At 40.6% G+C, this 22,142-nt stretch overlaps 1 protein-coding gene across 1 annotated transcript; it reads left to right on the forward strand.

Annotated features, from left to right (window-relative positions):
- Positions 1–7,876: 7,876 nt before the first annotated feature.
- On the forward strand, positions 7,877–20,736 carry DYNLRB2 (dynein light chain roadblock-type 2). Its single transcript, XM_073307988.2, has 4 exons — positions 7,877–7,957; positions 8,558–8,633; positions 15,515–15,682; positions 17,800–20,736. The coding sequence occupies exons 1-4, from the start codon at positions 7,955–7,957 to the stop codon at positions 17,841–17,843; spliced, it is 291 nt and encodes a 96-aa protein (XP_073164089.1). The 5' UTR covers positions 7,877–7,954; the 3' UTR covers positions 17,844–20,736.
- The last annotated feature ends 1,406 nt before the right edge of the window (positions 20,737–22,142 follow it).

Below are 22,142 nucleotides of genomic sequence, written 5' to 3' on the forward strand. Positions count from 1 at the left end.
ACAAGCAGTGTTGTTCATACCCTGCAGGATAACTGGCTGTGTCAGGCTTCCTGAATTCCACCCTGTAAGAGTAGATCTCTGTATTGGAAATATGACCAAAATTTCAATGGGAAAGTACTAACTTTAGCTGACTAATAAAGAACTATGTTTTGTGATTTTTATTTCACCAACAGAAGTTGCTGGTTATCAGTGGTTGCAAGCCAACAAGAAATGACCTGTTCCAGCAGGTTGCTTTATCGTGTGTGTTCCATGTCTTTTCCCTCCATCCCTCCCTCCCTGTGGCCCCTAAGGGTTTGACAGCTCAGACCACAGGAAGGTTTCCTTTGCTCCAGGAGTGCAGGTTCTACAGTTTAACTCCATAAACCAAGTTATTAATTATGCCACAACGTTCATAATCATTTGCATGCCCAGTAATTAAAGTGTATTTTCCCCTATTAGTTCTTATTTGCTCTTCCCTTTGATGAGCTGTGTGTTCATGTTCCAGACTTTTGATCTTTACTGGATGTGCACCCTATCACAAAACTAAGTGGGATCTGCAATACTGCAACAAGGTACTATGCTGAGCTGCATGGAAATCCCAGCTCGGCATCCCTTTGAACAGGGACTTGGGGGGTGGGGGGGAATAATTAGACTGTGCTGTAGCCTGCAAACCCATCAGACAGTCCATGAGCAAGGCCAGAAACACTACAGGGTGGAAGTTCACCCCTGCAATGCTGCAGAGCTAGCTGATGGAATCAATAGGAGGCAAACTTGTTCCTCCTTTATTCACATGTGCCAGGCCTGAGGCTCCCCTAGCTGCTTCCCATTCGTGTAAGAATGTTAATCCTCCTCTCATCCTTTACCTGCCCTGAGCCATCCCATGCCCTCCTGGAGGAAGAAGAGGGGGAGCAAAGCTGACATCACCACCTCTGACTCCTATACAGGGTCTCTTGAGCCAGGGGCGTTTCCATGGGGCCCCTATGTAGCTACAGTAGTCAGTGGCATCACACACACACGGGGCCATAGGTTAACAATGAATTGGTCCCTATAAAAGAAGTTGTTTAGAACACAGAAGAGGATGTAATGAAGTAAGGACAACCCAAACACTGTCCAGGTGGGTGCTTTTCTGTTATGTTTTCTTTAATTATGTATTTCTGGCTATGAGAGCAGAATGTAATATTTACATGAAAATAAGACCACCAGTGAATAAAAAAAGTTGAGGAACATGGGTTGCCTGCAAGCCTGTTTGTATAAAAGTTACTGGCACATATAATCAGGTAAGGTGAATCACACTTATGTTTTAGAATCTGTTTTTAGTCAGATCACTCTGCATCCTCACCCTGCTAGCATAAACCTATATATTGAAATGGGGGGGGGGAAATCTAATCATTCTTAAAGTGAATTAAAGCACATGAGCTCAGGCCTCTCCACGGGAGTTTTATATCCATAGCGAATCTGTGAAATACATTGTTGAATCTCGTGTAGTTACCTAACAGCAACAATTCATTCAGATCACTCTTCTAGAACTTTAAGGCAGGGGGGTTTTTTGGGGTTTTTTTTTTTGAGACTCCTTTCAGGCAGAGTTTCATGCACAGGCACTTTTAACACCCAAGTTATGACTCGGGAGACAGATAATGGGATTCTCGGCTGTAGGTCTCTGGATCAAGTTCAGCTGGTAGCAATAAAGACCAAAATCAGCTGCCTAGAGCTGGGCAAATAATTTGTAATGAATACCTTGATGGATTTTAACTCTTGTAATTTGCCTGTCAACAGACTATGAAATCCTCACCTGTATTCCTTAGTCTAACTTATCCAGATTTTGTTGGCTAGGGAAGTTAAATATATATATATTCCCACTCTGTTAAGAAACACACAGGATATTGGTTGTTCTCCGATTGGAGATTTGTGTATAACCAAAACACATAATTTCATCTTTGCATTTAAAATTTACATTTAGAGCATCTGGAGAGACAAAATCTTTATGTCTGCTAGACTATTCACTGGGAATGAGTAAAAGAAAGGCATGTACACAAAGCAATTTGGTTTTCAAATCCAAATTAATATCTACAGTCAGTTTTATGAGGGATTCACCCAGTTCTTGTGCTAACAGGCCCCAATCCTGCAAGCAGATCTGCCGGCATGGACCTCTGTGCCCATGTGGGGGAGTTTTACAGATTCCACCAAATTCCTCTAGTAAATATTTAGTTAAGAAACCAAGATCCAAGAAAAAAATTGAAACTTTTTAAGAGTTTCTGTGCCCAGGTAAAATAATCTCTCTTCATTTGAAAAGCCAGAATTCACTGGAGATATCTTTGTGCATACTTTCTTCTAGGTGAATGGGAGAGGCTAAAGGAAACTGAGCTACAGATGGTGATAGCTTGGAAGCGGACACTGAAGTTTATGATTATATATATAGTGAACTTAGAGATATTAACAGGATGGTGAAGCTTTAACCACTTAATGTCCTATTGTTCTGCCACTGCCCAACATAAGGTTGTCTATATAGTGTCTAACTGATGTATTTCAAGCCAGACTTGTCAAGCACACCTCTAGAGATGAGGATGCAATTAAAACCCTGGGCCAGATTAATGCTATTTTGAAAATTCCGTTAGATACGTTAGGAGTCTAAGCACCTAACATCTTTTGAAATCAATGAGTTTTAGGCACCTAGATGATTTGGAAAATCCTACTAGATGCTTAAATACCTTTAAAAACCTGGCCCCATCTATAATGCCACTGATTCTCCAACTGGATCTGCTAACAAGGGCTCTTGTGGCTTATGGGGCTTTGTTCAATTTCTGCAGGGAGTTTTGGGTCCATCAGGAATGAGAATTAGTCTTGCAGCACTGGAGTCTTTACTGTTTTGCATATCTTATCTAAGCTGATGTTTGCTACCATGTAATTCATTTTACTGTGCCACACATGCACAGTCTTCACATATTATTCCCAAAAGCAAACTTATGCATATGATCATTAAAACAAAGAATTTCACCAAACTTGGGGAGAGATTCCCTCTCCAGTCTTTGATCCTAAAGTAGGCACAGCGCACATGCCTGATTTCTAAACTATATTCCCAAGCATTCTGCATATCCCATGACACACATGACTATTAATTTGCTTTTTTGCTTTCTTACACTTGAAGAAATTCACCCCCACTTCATGCTTTCAATACCATTTTACACAACCCATCTGGGTATGTCATACCTAGCAAACCCACTCCATCACAAGTGCACATCCTTTTCAGATGTTCGAGGACAATGGTGATCAGAAATATAAAACCATTCTTCCTTTCTTCATGTGAGCGTTTGTCCTTTGAGGGCATTCTCTGTTACTATTCTGAACCACCGGAGTTCAAATGTCAAGGTCATGACCTTGCTTTCACTTTGTAAAAATAAACACGCTGTTCTAGAATGCACAATACCAAAACAACGTGAAACTTGAACACTTTTGTATTCAACACATACAAAAACCTCCAGTCAGATTCTACCATCTTTGTGTTCTCAGCCATACTAACAATTCCCATCCGCAGTGATTTAAATAAAATCAAAGCAATATCTAGATTTAAGGCCTGATTCACTTTTGCATTATTCCAGTTTAATGCCAGGGTAATTATATTGAAAAATTCCCATTATGAATTTCTTCTATATTCTTCTGTCCAGAGGGAAGGAGGTCACCATACTGCAGAAAATCCAAGTCCGATGGTGAATTCCTGGCCCCCATGGAAGTCAACTGGAGTTTTATCACTTCAATGGAGAAAATATTTCACCCCAGGGATGGATCTTCTGAAAGGACAGGGTTATTCACACCGAGGATAGGGGACAATCCTCACCCTGATACTGGTGTACCTAAGTATTAAAATAGAGTGTTTATTTTAAAAAACTTGTTTACTTTTCAACATATAGATTGTGTCCGGACCCCCCTCCCCCTTTTTTTTTTAAACTCAGTTTGGAAAATAAGCTCAACTAATCACTTTCATTTCTAAATCCTGCAAACTCATATGCACCTGAGTGACCTGCCTTCAATAGGGTTACTTATGTTACCAAGTCTTGTACATTTGTCATGAGTCATCTCAATATACAGTGTTTTACATAAAGCCCCGCCTCCTGGGAACATAGGATTACATGAGAACTGCAGCTTTTTTAAAGAATATAAAGTTTCTGGACCATATGATCACAGAGAAAAGCCTGCAAATGTGACACAAGTGCTCCCTACGGGGCAAAAGTCAGAGATCAAATAAAGAGACCAAGTATCTTAATAATAAAAAACAAATAAAAACAACCCACAATCTCATGATTTTTGAATGTTTAGGGTGGGCAATACTGAAAGTTACTCACATGGTGTGACAGAGTGACTCAGCCAGCGTGCCCCCTCGAGGCTGGGCACAGAATTGTAGGGTCTTCCTCTCTCTTGCCCTCCCCACACCAAATGGCCATCCAGATGGTTCACGTTTGTCTTGTGACTCAGCCCTCCAACTGATCACATTCAATCCTACCCCTCCTAAGGTAAAAAAGGGTCCAATGCAACAACAGTCCTGCAACCTCACACCAGATCTTCAGACAGGCTAAGGGCTTAGTAGTCCTTCTATCTATTTGTCTGTGAGCCTGTGGAGGACCTCCATACGCCCTATGGGTCTAGGCCGGGGAACCTGTAGCAAGCAGTTAAGAGCTGCCTCCTCAGCCCCCTTGCTTCCTCCCTCAGCCTGTCTCTAGGCCATTCCCAGTATCAGAAGCAAACAAAAGAAAACCAAAAAAAAAAAAAAAAACCCCACAGTCCCAAACATTTCCTGGATTGAGAGAGGGAGTCTGCAAGATGTTTGAGAAAGAAAACCAAACTAACAAAAGTAAAAGTTTAGTAACAGACTTTCTGTTTCACAATCAGCCTCCTGCCATCTAGGCTACAGCTCAAGTTTGACAGAAGTCCTAAGGTCGCTATTCAGGGGTGGCTTACCTTCTGCTCAAGAAGGTCTAGCTACCTACAACCACTCTTTATCCTCAACCACATTCTGCCTCTGGGAGCTGAGAATGAGAGATTTATACTCCTTCCCACTAATAAGGGGGTTTCCCTTTTAAGGCTCCTCCTCCAAGCCTGACATGCTGTGCAGGTGCAGGGCTGCCTAAACTCTTAGTTGCTCTTTAACCCCTTACTGCCTGGTGTGGGGTTTGTATGCCCCATTGCACTCGGGCAAGCATTTGCAAGGTTGGGGTCCTAGTTTGCGGACAGTTCCTGGTTTTCAGGTGTAACTACAATACTGTGGAATGGCACATATATCACTGAGTAGCAGGGGAGTGTAGACATTTTTAAAAGCTGTTTTCAATTTGATTTAAAAAGTAATCCGGAAGCTAGCTCTTTTGTTTTTATATATCTAGATTAAAAACCTAAAATTTGGGGTTTGAACTACGTAGTGACACAGAAAATGTTATCTCTAAAAGGGTGTGTATTTTAAACTGTAATGCTGGGCATAAATTATGCTTCTGCAATTAAACCTGCTGCTCACTTACTGTCACATTAGTTCCATTTGCAGGATTCCCTACAAAGAAATATTTGATAGTTTTAAAAAGAGTTTAAAAAGACAGTCCATACCCATGCAGGGAGGGATTCAAGGGCGATTGAAGATGGAGTAGCAGCTAAACTGGAGGATTCCTTATTCTTACCTCCATAGATCTCTGCAACTGAATCCCAGTTATTTGGGATGGGCACTGGGCAGAGAATTTCCCATGAAAGCCCATTAGTATCTTACACACAGGATGTGATCCTTCAACCGCCATTGACTGCAACGGGACTGCGTGAGAAAGGATCATTCCTGAAAATAAGGTTTTGCAGCATTAGACCCAGGAAATGTAATACATACCTTCTCATTCAAAAACATCTACAGAACTGTGCTAATAAAAAGTTGCCAGCCAGATGTTCCAGTTAGATTCAATAATCATGCACCGGTGTTTCCAATTGTTTAAAAATGGGGAAATCTTTGAAGGGATCTCAATTCCAAGGATTCAGAACATTGTACTTTCTATTATGTGAAAACTGGGTGCATCTTTGCAGATTTCATAGTTGGCAGGTCTGAATTAAACATTTTGCAGAAAAATTAATTCTTTTTGTTTACAAATAAAATGCATATCATACTGTCAGACATAACTCCAGTCACTCCAAAGAACCCAGTCCTGTGCATATCCAGAAATCAATTACACGAGTGTAAATCCACAGCAACTCCATCAATCTGATTATCCTGATCTACGCTGGTGTAAGAGACCGAAATATGGCCCCATATTTGGGGAAATTAAAATTATAACTTCAACATGTGGGGCTGTCCTAGCTAATACAACAGCACTATACACAGGTGTTATTTTAATTCACTCACTAATAAGTTTCAAAATGAAGTAGACTTAAATAAAGGACCCACCAACTGCAGAATAGCAACAAACTTTTTTTGGTGGGTTGGTTTTTTTATTTGGTTTGATTGTTCTGCTTTTGCTTGGTTGGTTTTTCGGAATGGATGGTGGGGAGAGGGTTGATTTTGTTGTTGTTCTGTACTGGGTTTTTGGTGGTGGTTTTTGGTTGGGTTTGTTTGGGAGGGTGCTGGGGGTGGTTTTTGGTTGGGTTTGTTTGGGAGGATGCTGGGGGTGGTTTGAGGATGCTGGGGGTGGTTTTTGGTTGGGTTTGTTTGGGAGGATGCTGGGGGTGGTTTTTGGTTGGGTTTGTTTGTTTTGATGGTTGGTTGGGTTTGTTTGGGAGGATGCTGGGGGTGGTTTTTGGTTGGGTTTGTTTGGGAGGATGCTGGGGGTGGTTTGAGGATGCTGGGGGTGGTTTTTGGTTGGGTTTGTTTGGGAGGATGCTGGGGATGGTTTGAGGATGCTGGGGGTGGTTTTTGGTTGGGTTTGTTTGGGAGGATGCTGGGGGTGGTTTTTGGTTGGGTTTGTTTGGGAGGATGCTGGGGGTGGTTTGAGGATGCTGGGGGTGGTTTTTGGTTGGGTTTGTTTGGGAGGATGCTGGGGATGGTTTGAGGATGCTGGGGGTGGTTTTTGGTTGGGTTTGTTTGGGAGGATGCTGGAGGTGGTTTTTGGTTGGGTTGGGGGGGGAGGATGCTGGGGGTGGGTTTTGGTTGGGTTTGTTTGGGAGGATGCTGGGGGTGGTTTGAGGATGCTGGGGGTGGTTTTTGGTTGGGTTTGTTTGGGAGGATGCTGGGGATGGTTTGAGGATGCTGGGGGTGGTTTTTGGTTGGGTTTGTTTGGGAGGATGCTGGAGGTGGTTTTTGGTTGGGTTGGGGGGGGAGGATGCTGGGGGTGGGTTTTGGTTGGGTTTGTTTGGGAGGATGCTGGGGGTGGTTTGAGGATGCTGGGGGTGGTTTTTGGTTGGGTTTGTTTGGGAGGATGCTGGGGATGGTTTGAGGATGCTGGGGGTGGTTTTTGGTTGGGTTTGGTTGGGAGGATGCTGGAGGTGGTTTTTGGTTGGGTTGGGGGGGGGAGGATGCTGGGGGTGGGTTTTGGTTGGGTTTGTTTGGGAGGATGCTGGGGGTGGTTTGAGGATGCTGGGGGTGGTTTTTGGTTGGGTTTGTTTGGGAGGATGCTGGGGGTGGTTTTTGGTTGGGTTTGTTTGGGAGGATGCTGGGGTGGTTTTTGGTTGGGTTGGGGGGGGAACTTTTCTCTGAGTTGGTTGGGTGTGTTTGTTTTGTTATGTGGCTGGGTTTGTTTGCGGACATCCTGATCCTGGTTTGTGTTTGGAGTAATGGGGTTTGTTAGTTTGTTTGTTGGGGGAAGGGGGGGTGCCAGGGACGTGCCAGAGCCCCGCCTCTGGCGCTAGCCTGGGAGCGGGTTGGCGCGGGGCGGGCAGGGGGCGGGGCTGTTCCTCCTCCTCCTCCTCCTCCACCCCGCAGCTCCCCCACTTCCGCTCCCAGCCGCACTTCCGGGCCAGCCCCATAGCAACCGTTGCGAGGAGGGAGTCTAGGTCTCACGCTGGTGACTCCTCCTGCGCGTCCGTGGCCATGGTAACGGGGCCTCCCCCCGGGGGGAGCGGTGCATGGGGGGCGCTGGGCAGCCGCAGTTTCAGGGGGCGTGGGAGGCACTGAGCAGCACTGTGGGGGGGCACTGGGCAGCGCTCGGGGGGGAGGGGGTCACTAGGCAGCACTTTGCGGGGTACAGCGGCCATCGGCACCCACACTGTTACACAGCGCGGAGCGGTCTTTTTTCTCCGTTTCCCCATGGGGCGTGCACTCCTAGATCCCCTTCCTGTCGGTGAGGAAAGCCCCACTGAGTCTGTGGTACCTGACCCCTCTGCCAAACTAGAGCCCCTTTCGGATGCCATTGCCCCTGAAGGGCCCCTGCAGTGGGATGCTGCCTGCCTGCTCCTCTCTAGCCGCTGCCTCGGTAAACGCTGCTGGGCAGATCCTCCTGTTTTGGCAAGCAGCACTTTTCTGCAGGGATGAAAACCAAGAGGCATAGTCAGTCCTCAGTAGAGTTACATGGGTGTAAATGAGGGGCGGGGAGGGATACCTTCACATACACACATTTTGATGAGAGGGCTGGGACACAGCTGAGTATAAGACTGTTAATTTTCTTTACTTCTGTGATTTCATTTTTTTTTATAGGCAGAAGTAGAGGAAACGCTAAAGAGGATTCAGGCACACAAAGGGGTTATTGGAACTATTGTTGTAAATGCAGAAGGTAAATATACTGCATTTATAAATCCAAAAATAAACTTCATAGAGGCACTGGATGTAACCACTTACATCATTGCAATATATCCTGTGTTATTAAACAATGTAACCACTTTACAATATTTTGCAAAAATGTAATCATTATAGGTTAAACTTTCAAAAATGCACACTCAAAACTGATGCATGCAGACCTTGATTTGTGCAGCAAAAATGCACACAGTTCTGTAAATCTGACCTTATATTTTTAATATGCTGCAGCTTCTTTAATTCAAGATACTGAAAGGTAGAAACATGGCAAATTCTGGAATTTTGTGAATTAGGAATTAAGTGGAGAAACCATTGTTAAAAATGCATCGCATTTTGTTGTTTTTGTCAACTGTAGTTCTATTATTATAATACTTTGTAGTCTGCTAGTAAATATTAATATATGCGTTGTTATTGCTGTGTTGGTCGCAGGATATTAGAGAGATGAGGTGGGTAAGATAGTAGCTTTTATTGGAGAAGCTTTCGAGCTTGCACAGATCTTTTCTTCAGATCTGAGAAATTTAATAATTATAGTCTGAGACCTTGCTACAGCATCTGCCATTAAGTCTTGCTGAGAGTTGGTCAGAGACCACTATTTTTACATGGCTTTTTAAAGTGTGCTGTTTAGCCAAATGTGGGTTAGCAAAATTCAACCATATGATGTAGAGTTGAAAGGCCAGACTTACAGTACTGGATGGTTGACCCTTTGCATAGCTCAGAAGGTGAAGAGGAGTATACAGCCCCTCCTAGAATCATTCCTCTGTTTCATACCAATTCGATTAGAAACTCACTTTCTCCACATTCTCCCCCACCCCCACAGAAAAAAAACAAAAACACTGGGAGAAAAATATCCCACAGCCAAAATTTAGGCTTAGCCTGCTAGGCAACAGCCTCCGGGCTGCTCTAACTTCAGCCATTTCAGAGGTCTTCAAGTGTCTCCTGGGGTCATCAGGGATTTGGTGGAAATAGTGACTCCTGTGTTATGCCACCTGGCCCTTGGCCATAACCCTTAAGTAGAGGGCTGCAAGTTGGGATGAATGGGGCGTGGCATGTAGTCAGATATGTCAGTCCTGTGCTCCTGGAGGAATCCCCAGTTGTTCACTTAAGCCTGTTTGTGGGGCCAAGGTTCTGACCCAGAATATTTTTATTCTAATCTCTCCTCTCCCCTCTTCCCCCCAGTAAAAACACTGCATTAAATAGTTGCATATATTGTGGTAAAGCTCTGACAATCCCTTATCACTTTCACAATCCAAATAAACCCAGTATCTATCTGTTGTCCTAGTAGCAGTTCAACAACAGAAGGGAGAAAAACCAAGAGGGAATTATAAGTGTTCTTTCAGAGGTTGGTAAGTCTAGATAATTAATTTACATGCCTGGCCAGGTCAAAAATGGTTCACCGGGTCACAGAATAGCTGTTGCAGGTCAAAAGAGAAATTTGTGCACTGACATTAACAGTAATTGAAGAATTGTATTGTATCCATTCATATTTGTGTCTTTCTATTAACTGTTGTTTATTCGCTTGATGGTACAACTTGGTTTTAGGACAATTGTTAAAAAATAACAGTATGTGACTTGGTCCAGTGAGCAATTATGCGGTGACTAATTTGCACACTTAAACTATGGACAAAACCAACCATTTAAATGGTGATGGAAGAATCACTGATCAGTGTTTGGAATTTGGAGATTGTTAATTGATTGTTTTAGTTTTTTCTTCTTGTAGAAGAACAAATGAAACATCGATCTGTAATATTTGAATAGGAAAATAACGCCAGTATTTTTAAAACTTTGTTAATGTCAAGAGCAGTGATGCTTAAAATGTTGCCTACTTTATGCAAACAATATTTTTTGAACAATATTCATTTTTGTTGTCTTAAATTTTTAAAGGAAGAATGTTTTCTTTATTCAGATTATGGAAATTTGAGTTTCTACTTTGTCTTTTTAAATATTGTGACACTTGTTTGCATAAAAAAAAGCACATTTCTCAGCACAGGTTCATTGACATAATAAAAGTACAGTATGCTTTCTCTCACAGATCTGCTAATGCACCTCCATCTTCACCTACACTTTTAGGCAGGTTTCAGAGTAACAGCCGTGTTAGTCTGTATTCGAAAAAAGAAAAGGAGTACTTGTGGCACCTTAGAGACTAACCAATTTATTTGAGCATAAGCTTTCGTGAGCTACAGCTCACTTCATCGGATGCATACTATGGAAAGTGTAGAAGATCTTATTATATACACACACAAAGCATGAAAAAATACCTCCTCCCACCCCACTCTCCTGCTGGTAATAGCTTATCTAAAGTGATCACTCTCCTTACAATGTGTATGATAATCAAGGTGGGCCATTTCCAACACAAATCCAGGTTTTCTCACCCCACCCCCACCGCAAACTCACTCTCCTGCTGGTAATAGCTTATCCAAAGGGACCACTCTCCTTACATTGTGTATAATAATCAAGGTGGGCCATTTCCAGCACAAATCCAGGGTTTAACAAGAACGTCTGGGGGGGGGGTTAGGAAAAAACAAGGGGAAATAGGCTACCTTGCATAATGATTAAGCCACTCCCAGTCTCTATTCAAGCCTAAGTTAATTGTATCCAATTTGCAAATGAATTCCAATTCAGCAGTTTCTCGCTGGAGTCTGGATTTGAAGTTTTTTTGTTGTAAAATAGCGACTTTCATGTCTGTAATCGCATGACCAGAGAGATTGAAGTGTTCTCCAACTGGTTTATGAATGTTATAATTCTTGACATCTGATTTGTGAAAGCCGGACCACACCACACGATCCATCGTCTACAGCCAAGCTCTACGATACAACCGCATTTGCTCCAACCCCTCAGACAGAGACAAACACCTACAAGATCTCTATCAAGCATTCTTACAACTACAATACCCACCTGCGGAAGTGAAGAAACAGATTGATAGAGCCAGAAGAGTTCCCTGAAGTCACCTACTACAGGACAGGCCTAACAAAGAAAATAACAGAACGCCACTAGCCCTCACCTTCAGCCCCCAACTAAAACCCCTCCAACGCATTATTAAGGATCTACAACCTATCCTGAAGGATGACCGAAAACTCTCACAAATCTTGGGAGACAGGCCAGTCCTTGCCTACAGACAGCCCCCCAACCTGAAGCAAATACTCACCAGCAGCCACATACCACACAACAGAACCACTAACCCAGGAATATATCCTTGCAACAAAGCCCGTTGCCAACTGTGCCCACATATCTATTCAGGGGACACCATCACAAGGCCTAATCACATCAGCCACACTATCAGAGGCTCGTTCACCTGCACATCCACCAATGTGATATATGCCATCATGTGCCAGCAATGCCCCTCTGCCATGTACATTGGTCAAACTGGACAGTCTCTACGTAAAAGAGTAAATGGACACAAATCAGATGTCAAGAAATGGCCCAACTTGATTATCATACACATTGTAAGGAGAGTGATCACTTTAGATAAGCTATTACCAGCAGGAGAGTGAGGTGGGAGGAGGTATTTTTTCATGCTTTGTGTGTGTATATAATAAGATCTTCTACACTTTCCATAGTATGCATCCGATGAAGTGAGCTGTAGCTCACGAAAGCTTATGCTCAAATAAATTGGTTAGTCTCTAAGGTGCCACAAGTACTCCTTTTCTTTTTACACTTTTAGGCAGGCTCTTATGTCATTGTTTAGAGGTTATCCTGGTTGTAGTATCTTTAAAGATGAACAGAGTACAATCGTCATCAGATTTCTGTTCTTGAGCCTCCGTTTCCTTGCACAGGCAGGTCAGAACATTTTATATGTCTGGTTTGACCCACTGGGGCCCTGACAGCTGAGCAGGAGGTCCTCCCTGTGTTCTGTTCCAACTGCCATCTCCTCACCTCCCTCTAGAATCTTTTCAGGCCAAGTCAGTCAAGGATCTTCTAGGACATGTGCATTTGCTTCAGAGATGTTGCATCCACTTATACTGGGGACAAATATAAGAAACTTGCTCTTAAACCGTGGGCATATCCAAGATACGAGAAAGCTAGAGTGACCAGGCCACTGCCTTTCAAGAAAGTCAGGTGCGTGACTGCATGCCTGATTTGTGTAACTAGTTCCCCAACTGTCCAGAATCACCATTTGCATGTACAGTTACCTGAAAATTTGCCCACACAAATTAAATATACTTCTTTAAAATAAATATACAGTCATTTTTCATGTCCCTGGATGGAAAGGAACAGATTTTCAAACAAGTTAGTCACACAAATAAATATAACAATATTTGTGTGACTAACTTGTTTGAAAATCTGTTCCTTTCCATCCAGGGACATGAAAAATGACTGTATATTTATTTTAAAGATGTCAGTATTTGAAGTCAGAAGGCCAATTTGAATTGGTGGTCCAATAGCCACTTTATTTTTTATTTTATTTTTGCCAGGTGTCTACATTTTTCTAAAGAGATTAAAGTGTCTATATTTAAACAAACTGTTTTAATCCTTTTTTTAAAGTGGTTAACAATGTAAATAAAATGGTGATAAAATTCCTGAAACAAGCACATAATATTGAACATCCTGTTAAAATAATATGTAGTAGAGTTAATTTAAGAAAAGAGTACAGTTTGTTACACCTGATAGAGCTGTATTCAATTGTTTGAATTGAAAATGTTTCCAGATTGATTCTGTCTTTCACACATATAAGATCACTAGTTTAAAAATTGTCTGCCTTGTTGGTTTCTCTGTTAATTTCCAGTTTGTCCCACAAACTGAGCATCAGTTCCTTTTAATCTAGGGAAGTCACTAATGTCAACCATTAATTTTCAAGTTATTTGTGGCCAGACATTTCACTTTATTTACACCTTTAGAGGCTGACAGATTTTATTAAAGATGCTGAGTTTGTTGGAATGGTCATTGGGTTTCGAGATCATACAAACTTGATATTTTTATCCATTGCTGCTTTTTAAGTGACTGTTGTGATTATTAAGTGACAATATGTGATTATGCAGATGTTCTCTCACTAATGTAGTGCCTGGGAGCACCTGTCCTTATTAAATCCCTATTTCCAAATTTGCCTGAGTTCAGTTTCAACATACTAAGGTTTCATAGATATGAGAGACAGAATATATTTATTAGGTCATCCGGTTGTATCCCCTTGCAGTGAACGATTATCCTTGAACAGGATAATCAAAAATTGAGAGCATTTTGGGTTTAAGTTGCTCAAATAATGCTTTTCTAAAGAGATTATGGAATAGTTTAAGTTCTTAGGAACTTTTTCCAAATAGTTGTTCTCCGTGTTCCCTTGATCACTTTCATCCCATTATTCCCTTTTGTATTTCACTTCTTTCTTCATATATTGCCCTTCAAATATATTTGAAAGTTGTTGTATTCCTTCAATACTTTTTTAGCCAAAATTTACAATGTTCATATTTTTAATCTTTCCTCAAATCAATCACTCCTGCCTCTTAAATTTTAGTTGCTCCTTTCTAGATTATTTACAATGTCAAAATGTTTTGTGGCATTGGGATATGCAAAATTCTACCCATTATTTAGGAGCTGTACCATCATCAGTGTGTAAATAGGGAATATTGTCTCACGGGCTTGTAACGTCGTGCCTCTGTAATCAGTCCAAAAGCAAGGTAGCTTTTTATAAGTGAAGCAAAAATATTAAGCCCTAATAGTTTTGAGTTTTGCAGTTAAACCATAATTGTAAAGACGACATCTTTTGTTCTGACTGCATACTCTATCAATATGGAAATTATTATTTGACAGAAGATTACAGTTAATTCATCAAAATGGATGTTGATGTTACATTGCCAGACTTTTAGTAGAAGCCTGGATCCATATATTGTCAACCATTCATCATATTTTGGATCCATATAATGTGGACTATCTATTATCAGCATGTTGTATTGCAATTTTAAAAGAGCTGTTCTAGAAGGTGCAATATGCTCACCAAATGCAAATACACCATTTTACAATAGTCTCCTTTGGTATTTGACAGAGATTCAAAATTTATAATCATATTCCATCATTAAACATGTAAAATGCTTACTAAATACAGTTGGCTAAAATGATTGTTAGATGGTTGTATTTAAAATACACATAGTGGAAATATGTAAAAAGCAGCAACATTTAATGTAATCTTAAACAGATTAATCAATGAAACTTGTAAGTACTACAAGCTAGATTTTTAAAGGTATTTTGGTGTCTAAAGATGTAGACAGACACCTAGTGAGATTTTTCAGAAGCTCCTAGACATCCTACTGCCATTGACTTCAGGTTCAGAGATCCTTTTAGAAATTTGGCTGTATATATTAGTAAGGCTAATATTTTGTCACAGTTATTTTTAGTCAGTCAGGGACAGGTCACAGGCAAAAAAAAAAAAAAATCACGAAGCCAGTGACCTGTCCCTGACTTTGACTAAAAATATCCATGACAAAACAGGGAGCTCAACTGCGGGGTCCACACAGTCCCACAGAGGCTGGGCAGCTGCAGGGTCCCGCTCTGAGCTCCCGGGGGTGGGAGGGCACTGTCCACAGCGACCGGGAGCTTTCAGGGTCCCCCTGATGCCCGCATTGCTCAGAGCTCTCGGGTACCCCCCACCAGGCAGCAGAGGTACCCCGCAGTTCCCCACCACCGCAGGCCACTGGGGCTAAATTCACAGAGGTCGTTGGAAGTCACAGATTCTGTGACTTCCGCAACCTCTGTAAAAAAAAAAAAAATTGTAGCCTTATGTATTAGTATTAAGCAATGTAGTTGTTTTTCCTTTCCAATATAAAACCTAAAATATAATGGAAAAAAAATCTATCTTGTTCTGTTTGCCGCTTTGTTAATGTGACAGACAGTAAAAGATTTTAATAATAAAATTGCTTTAATGTGCCTGTTTTTTTGCAGGAATTCCAATCAGAACAACCCTAGATAACTCTACAACAGTACAATATGCAGGTCTTCTTCATCAGCTCACAATGAAAGCGAGGAGCACAGTGAGAGATATAGATCCTCAGAACGATCTAACTTTTCTTCGGATCAGATCAAAGAAACATGAAATCATGGTAGCCCCAGGTAATTTATTTCAGAGTGGTAGCCGTGTTAGTCTGTATCAGCAAAAACAATGAGGAGTACTTGTGGCACCTTAGAGACTAACAAATTTATTTGGGCATAAGCTTTTGTGGGCTAAAACCTATTTCATCAGATGCATGGAGTGGAAAATACTTCCTTCTGTATTTTCCACTCCATGCATCTGATGAAGTGGGTTTTAGCCCACAAAAGTTTATGCCCAAATAAATGTTAGTCTCTAAAGTGCCACAAGTGCTCCTTGTTGTTTTTCCAGGTAATTTAAGATTTCTATTCCTAAAATATTGTTAAAATGTTGTGTGTTTCTCAATGCACAAAGCTACTGTAGAACATGTATATAATATATGAAAACAAAAATATAAGACATAACATCTTGCTTTTGCTCTAAGTCCTTTACATTTGGATAGGATGCACACAATATTGTTCACTTCTATTGTCTACATAGACAGCTACACTAGCATCTTGATGCATAAGAATTATAGTATACAAGACTTGAGGCAAGAAGATAAGACCAGATCTTACAGAAATGTAGTGCTGGAAGGGACCTTAAGAAGTCATCAAGTCTAGCCTCCTGCACTTAGGCTGGACCAAGTATCCCTGACAACTGTTTGTCCAATCTGTTCTTAAAAACCTCCACTGACTGGGATTCCCAAACCTCCCTTGGAAGTCTATTCCAGAGCTTAACTACCCTTATTATTATATAGTTTTTCCTAGTAGCTAACCTAAATCTCCCTGGCTGCAAATTAAGCCCATTACTTCTGTCCTATCTTCAGTGGACATGGATAAATATCACTGATTCTTCCCTTTATAACAACCTTTAACACATTTTGAAGACTTATCAGTTCTCCCCTCAGTCTTCTTTGCTCACGCCTAAACATGACCAATTTTAACCTTGCCTCGTAGGTCAGATTTTCTAAACAATTTATCATTTCTTTTCTTTCCCCTGGACTTTCTTCAATTTGTTCACATCTTTCTAAGCTGTGGTGCTCAGAACTGGACACAGTACTATAGTGGAAGCTTCACCAATGCTCAGTAGAATGGGACAGTCACCTCATACATCTTATTTTCAACACTCTTGTACAAGCTTTTAGTAAACATGGCAAACGTGTTCACTTTTTTTCACAACAAATACCAAACAAACAACTAATGATCATCCATCGATTGTTGTTTCTAAGAACAGATTTTTCACTTGATACTGTACTGTATGTACCAAGCTTCTCATTGCTCATAAGAGGGTTTCTTTTACAATATAGTAGGTAATGGATCAGACAGGTGGTATTAGCACCATTAATATAACAATTACGATTGAATTACTTACTTGTCAATAAGAGAAACTTATGTATTTGTCTTGTTCATCTTAAGTACAAATATTTTGTATTTGCTTTGGGTTGTTTCCCCTAATTAATATGGATAAGGGGCCAGATTCTTAGCTATGGCCAAGGAGCATACACTACAAATTGAGGCAGCCAGGACGGGGAGTGCAAAGGTGCTGTGATTTTTGGGGGCGTGCTAGACTGGTACCCCATCATATATTATGCTGGCTGCCAACAACTCCAATGGGTAAAAAAATATCAGATGAGAATGTGTAGGGTATCAAGAAGACCCAACTATGCCCCTAATGTCAGTAGGGAGGGAGGTGGCATTGGATTCACTATACTTGTCCCACCATAATACCCTTTCACTGAAGTAATCCTTACAATGCCAGATATACTGATTCTGTCATCAGATTCTACCAGCAGCACAGTGCAAAGTGGCTGCACTGATGCCACTGATCTCACTGTTCCTACTAGAAATCATAAATAACTCCAGTGAAGACAATGCAGTTACATTTGTGTAAAACCAATATTAGCAGAATCGGGCCCTATTACTTTAAGTGATAGCAATTAGTCGACAGTTAATAGTAAAAGACTGAAATCATTTTTGTCAAGCATGTTTTAGGGTTTAAATGCAAAAGTTTGATTTATTCCTATCTTAACAGAAATAAAGAAATCAATCAGGGCAAACTACTAGTAAACCAGTAGACGTTAATATTTCTGTAATATTTTAACTTAAATGTTCTCTTTTCTCGATGATTTTGATTAAAATATTCTTGTATCTCTTCACAGATAAGGAGTATCTTCTGATTGTTATTCAGAATCCATGTGAATAGATTTGCTGCAACAATATTTTGAGACACTGATGCAGCTGTACTTTTTAAAGTAATAATCCTTTATTGATATTTAATTTTAAACATACCACTGAGTTCTTACTTAATGTATGTAACTTGTCATTGCTGAAACTTTTCCAAGCTAATATTCTCAGTTGTAGCTGTACTTTAACTTATGCTTGAGCAAAACAAACATTGTATGTGTAGATAAATACTCAGAAGAGCCACAATAGAACAAAATGTTTAAAAAACTTTTGTTAATGGATTTTCTGGCTAATTCTTATAACGAAAGAATTCTCTTTTACATCACAAGTTCAGATTTTTTTTTTTAAAGCAGGAATCACATTTCATTTAAATTAGTAACTTGTGTATGTACTTGTAACTGTGCCCATGTAAACTCAAGAATACAGGATTAAATAGTGTTACTCCTCTCAGTTCCATTGGAGTAAAGAGGACTGTGTTCTGCCTCTGTAACTTCTGCATTTTGATCATTCTAAAGAATTAGATTTACTTCCACCTTATGCTGTCTTAAGTGCCCTTCAGTTTCTAATGAACAAATGAATCACAACAGCTTTAGTTAAATATTTTAAAGCTAATGCTGAAGAAAGGTCCAGATGGAGAGAAGGGCCCTTCCACCTTAAATTAATGCAAAACTGTTGTTAATTTGTGTTTACTGGCCATTCTAAATAGTGCCTCTAAGTAAAATCAAAACTCTTGATAAAACACTCAGATGTGTCCACCTTCAGATCCAGCATGTACTGAACACACTGAGCCATTTCTTTCAGGACATTTTGCAGCACTGCCACAGATCTTGTAGCTCTGTCCAAAACTGGAAACCTGTTCAGAACGTTGCTTTAAATCAGACACTTAACGTGTACGTAGATTTTCACATTACTAATGATTCTTTAATTTTAAAGTTGAAACTTTTCCAGCATCACTAGGTCAAGAACAGTTTTATGCTGATATTTCATCATAGGGCAGTACAATCTGGAAATTGGGGGAAGAAAAAATAAGTGGTAGGAAGCCTGGCTAAAGAGACCCAGGGAGAAAATGAACCCAGTTGCTTGGGAATAATAGAAGCCCAGGAATGGTTATTGATGGTACAGCCACAGTATAATATCTGCTTGCTGGGTGACAGTTGATAATATGAATGGCTGTCATAAAAAGGACCATTACATGGAAATAAATACAGCAAATCAATATCTTTACATACTGAAGTAAAATAAAGCAGAGCATATGTTTGAACATTAATGTACTCTGTGCTGTACAAGAAAACACTACCTACAACCTATGGTCTTTCATCTAAATTATTGGTTCTAAATTATTTAAAATGACAACCGTTCATTTGTGAATGTTGACAAATATGGCCATACTGTATCAAAACAAAGTTTTTCATTTATCAGCTTCACCAGTTCTGGGGTACTAATGCTTTTTAACAGCAAACCCGTCATTGCCAAATGTCTAACTTTTATTCATAAAAAATACTTTGGTATTTTGGGGGATATCCCGTGTACAAGTCAAAGTCAGTATGTCTGGCTTTCCTTTCACTTACTCTAGTTAGCATCTGAATTAATTCTACTGAAATTGACAGTCACAGCAGTGTTGAAGGGAGGAGATTTAGCCCCATTCTTACTATTTAATGTCTATTTTAGATTAATTTTCTCTTTTGTTAACAAATTACTAAATTAATATCCAATATATTGGTTTTGCATTATATTACTCCAGCAAACTGCTGAAGTTAGTCCTCCTTACTGTGTAATATTTTCTAACTTGTCAAAAATATCATAGATGGCATCACCTCTTAAAACCTTCCACAGCCATGAAAAATGTCCTTCAGTCAGACACAGCAGTACAGTCATGCAAAGAGAAAAGCTTTCTACATGGCAATATTTATTCTTCATTTTTATGTTTCTTTTGTGTGTGTAAATTTCTTTTCCAGACTTTAATCTGATATTCTTGAAGCAACTGATGATCACTTTGGTTTGGGTCCCAATTTATCAAAGCACTTGAAGGGGTTAAGTTCATCCCTATTCAATAGTGTACTTAAGTTCAAAGTTAAATTTAAGCACGGATTTAAGGCCAGTTGAAATTAGACTTAAGCCCATGTTCAAATGTAAACACAGACTTAATTGCCGAAAAGGGGCTTTAATGTGCAGAAATGGCTTATAAGTCATTTTATGCAATATTCAAATGTCCAAATGCCCACAAATTCATTCCCATCACAACTTGTCTAGAAGCCCTGCAAGTCATGGATGCAGATCTGAGGGCAAAATCTGGTCCACTCTTGGCGGTGTAACCAGTGACAATTGCAGTGAAACTGCAGGCTGAGTTCTGTTCCCTGGGGTACTCTAGAGCAGGGGTGGGCAACCTGTGGCTCCGGAGCCATATGCGGCTCTTCAGAAGTTAACATGTGGCTCCTTTTATAGGCACAGATTCCAAGGCTGGAGCTACAAGAGCCAACTTTCCAATGTGCTGGAGGGTGCTCACCGCTCAACTCCTGGCTCTGCCACAGGCCCTGTCCCCACTCCACGCCTTCCCGTCCCCTCCCCTGAGCCTGCTATGCCCTCACTCCTCCCACTCCCCTTCCAAGCCTCCTGCATGCCACAAAACAGTTGATCGGGAGGTGCGGGGAGGGAGGATCACTTGATTGCCTGTTCTGTTCATTCCCTCGGGCACCTGGCGTTGGCCACGGTCAGAAGACCAGATACTGGGCTAGATGGACTTTTAGTCTGACCCAGTATGGCTGTTCTTATATGATTTCCAAAGGGACGCATGGGCCAGGCCCACCTCAGCTTTAGCCTTCAAAGGTTTGTCTAGAGTAAGAAAAGTGGTGAGGGTTAGCTAGCATGTTTCCCTCTGATCCTGAGGGGGAAGCGCTGATTGGTGGGGTTGGGAGGCTTGGGGGGGCAGGGGCTGCTGACCTATTACTGTGACTCTTTGGAAATGTACATTAGTAAGTTCTGGCTCCTTCTCAGGCTCAGGTTGGCCACCCCTGCTCTAGAGTCTTTACCAAGGCTCCTTACATGCTGTGCAAGTATGTGCAGTATTAGCAACATCCTCATTACAGAATATAAATATATAATGAAATATCCTGCCATTTTTATTTCTGTTTTGTATTAGGAGAGCTACTGTATAGCTGTGGTTTTTCAACAGGAAAAAAAAAATAAAAAAATGTGTGAGTATGCATAATCTCAATGGAATCTGCTGTCAGCAGATTCAGCTGAACAAAGGTGGGCGGTAATAGGAGGAAAAGCAGAATCAAAGATTGAGAAAGTAATTTTAAAATTACTGTACAAAACTGTACAAGACTGCTCAGGCTATGGTGAAGTTGCTGTTTATGTGATACAACCACCAGTGTAATCTCTACCAGCCAATTGGATTTAGAATCCTGATAACATTTAACCAGGAGAAAAAGATAATTTCAGGGACACATCCTTAGTACTCTTTAAAAGACTAATTTTGTGGATAATCATTGGCTGATGGACTAAACTAGCACGTTCTGAGTTTATCAAAATGCTGCTTCTCTCTGAGCAACAATCACTCTAGGGTTCCAACATCCATTTGACAAAACGATATCAACGTCACATGTTTGGAATGATAAAAATAAACTAGTGTAATTGCACTAGAAATCTGTCACCGGATCATCCTCCCACTTTAAAAATACAGTAAACATCTTGGCTTTGCCTCAACATTTATTTTTGACAAATGTATAAGCTCTCTTGTGACACCAGCTAGTGCCAGTCGTCTGTCCCATTTACAGTAATAATGCAAGCCAGTTGTTTAGCCACTTCATGTTTTGCTTATCTGTCACTTAGCCAGATTTTAAGCATTCAGTTTAGTGCACAGAAAGGATGAACATCTTTGATCAATAATTTGCATATTGTAGTTTGTTACAAAGAGGGCTATGGGCATGTGTAATTCAGCAGGATGAGATATGCACTTAATGGGTTAGTGTACATTACATTCTGTATGCAGAAATATTCAAGTCACATGTTTTTCAAATGTACTTTCAGCTCAACCTTTCTGAATTTTAGGTAGATCTGGTTTAACATGAGTAAAGCATTGTTGGAACTCTTTAGGAATGGATGAAAGAATGATTCACAAACTCCCTACAAGTGACAAAAAGTACATAATCTAATTGATTGTCATCTGATTTGTCACCTCTGCAAATCTGTGGCAATTTACAAGTCACCCCTCTTGCCAAAACAAAAACAGTGCATCTTTATGCTACAGAAGATTTTTAAAAGGTATTTATTAGTGTAAAAGAGGGTATTAAATATTCAGTCAAAGCAGGCTAAAGTG

Source organism: Lepidochelys kempii, chromosome 12 (assembly GCF_965140285.1).
Source record: "Lepidochelys kempii isolate rLepKem1 chromosome 12, rLepKem1.hap1, whole genome shotgun sequence".
Classification (NCBI taxonomy): Eukaryota; Metazoa; Chordata; order Testudines; family Cheloniidae; genus Lepidochelys; species Lepidochelys kempii.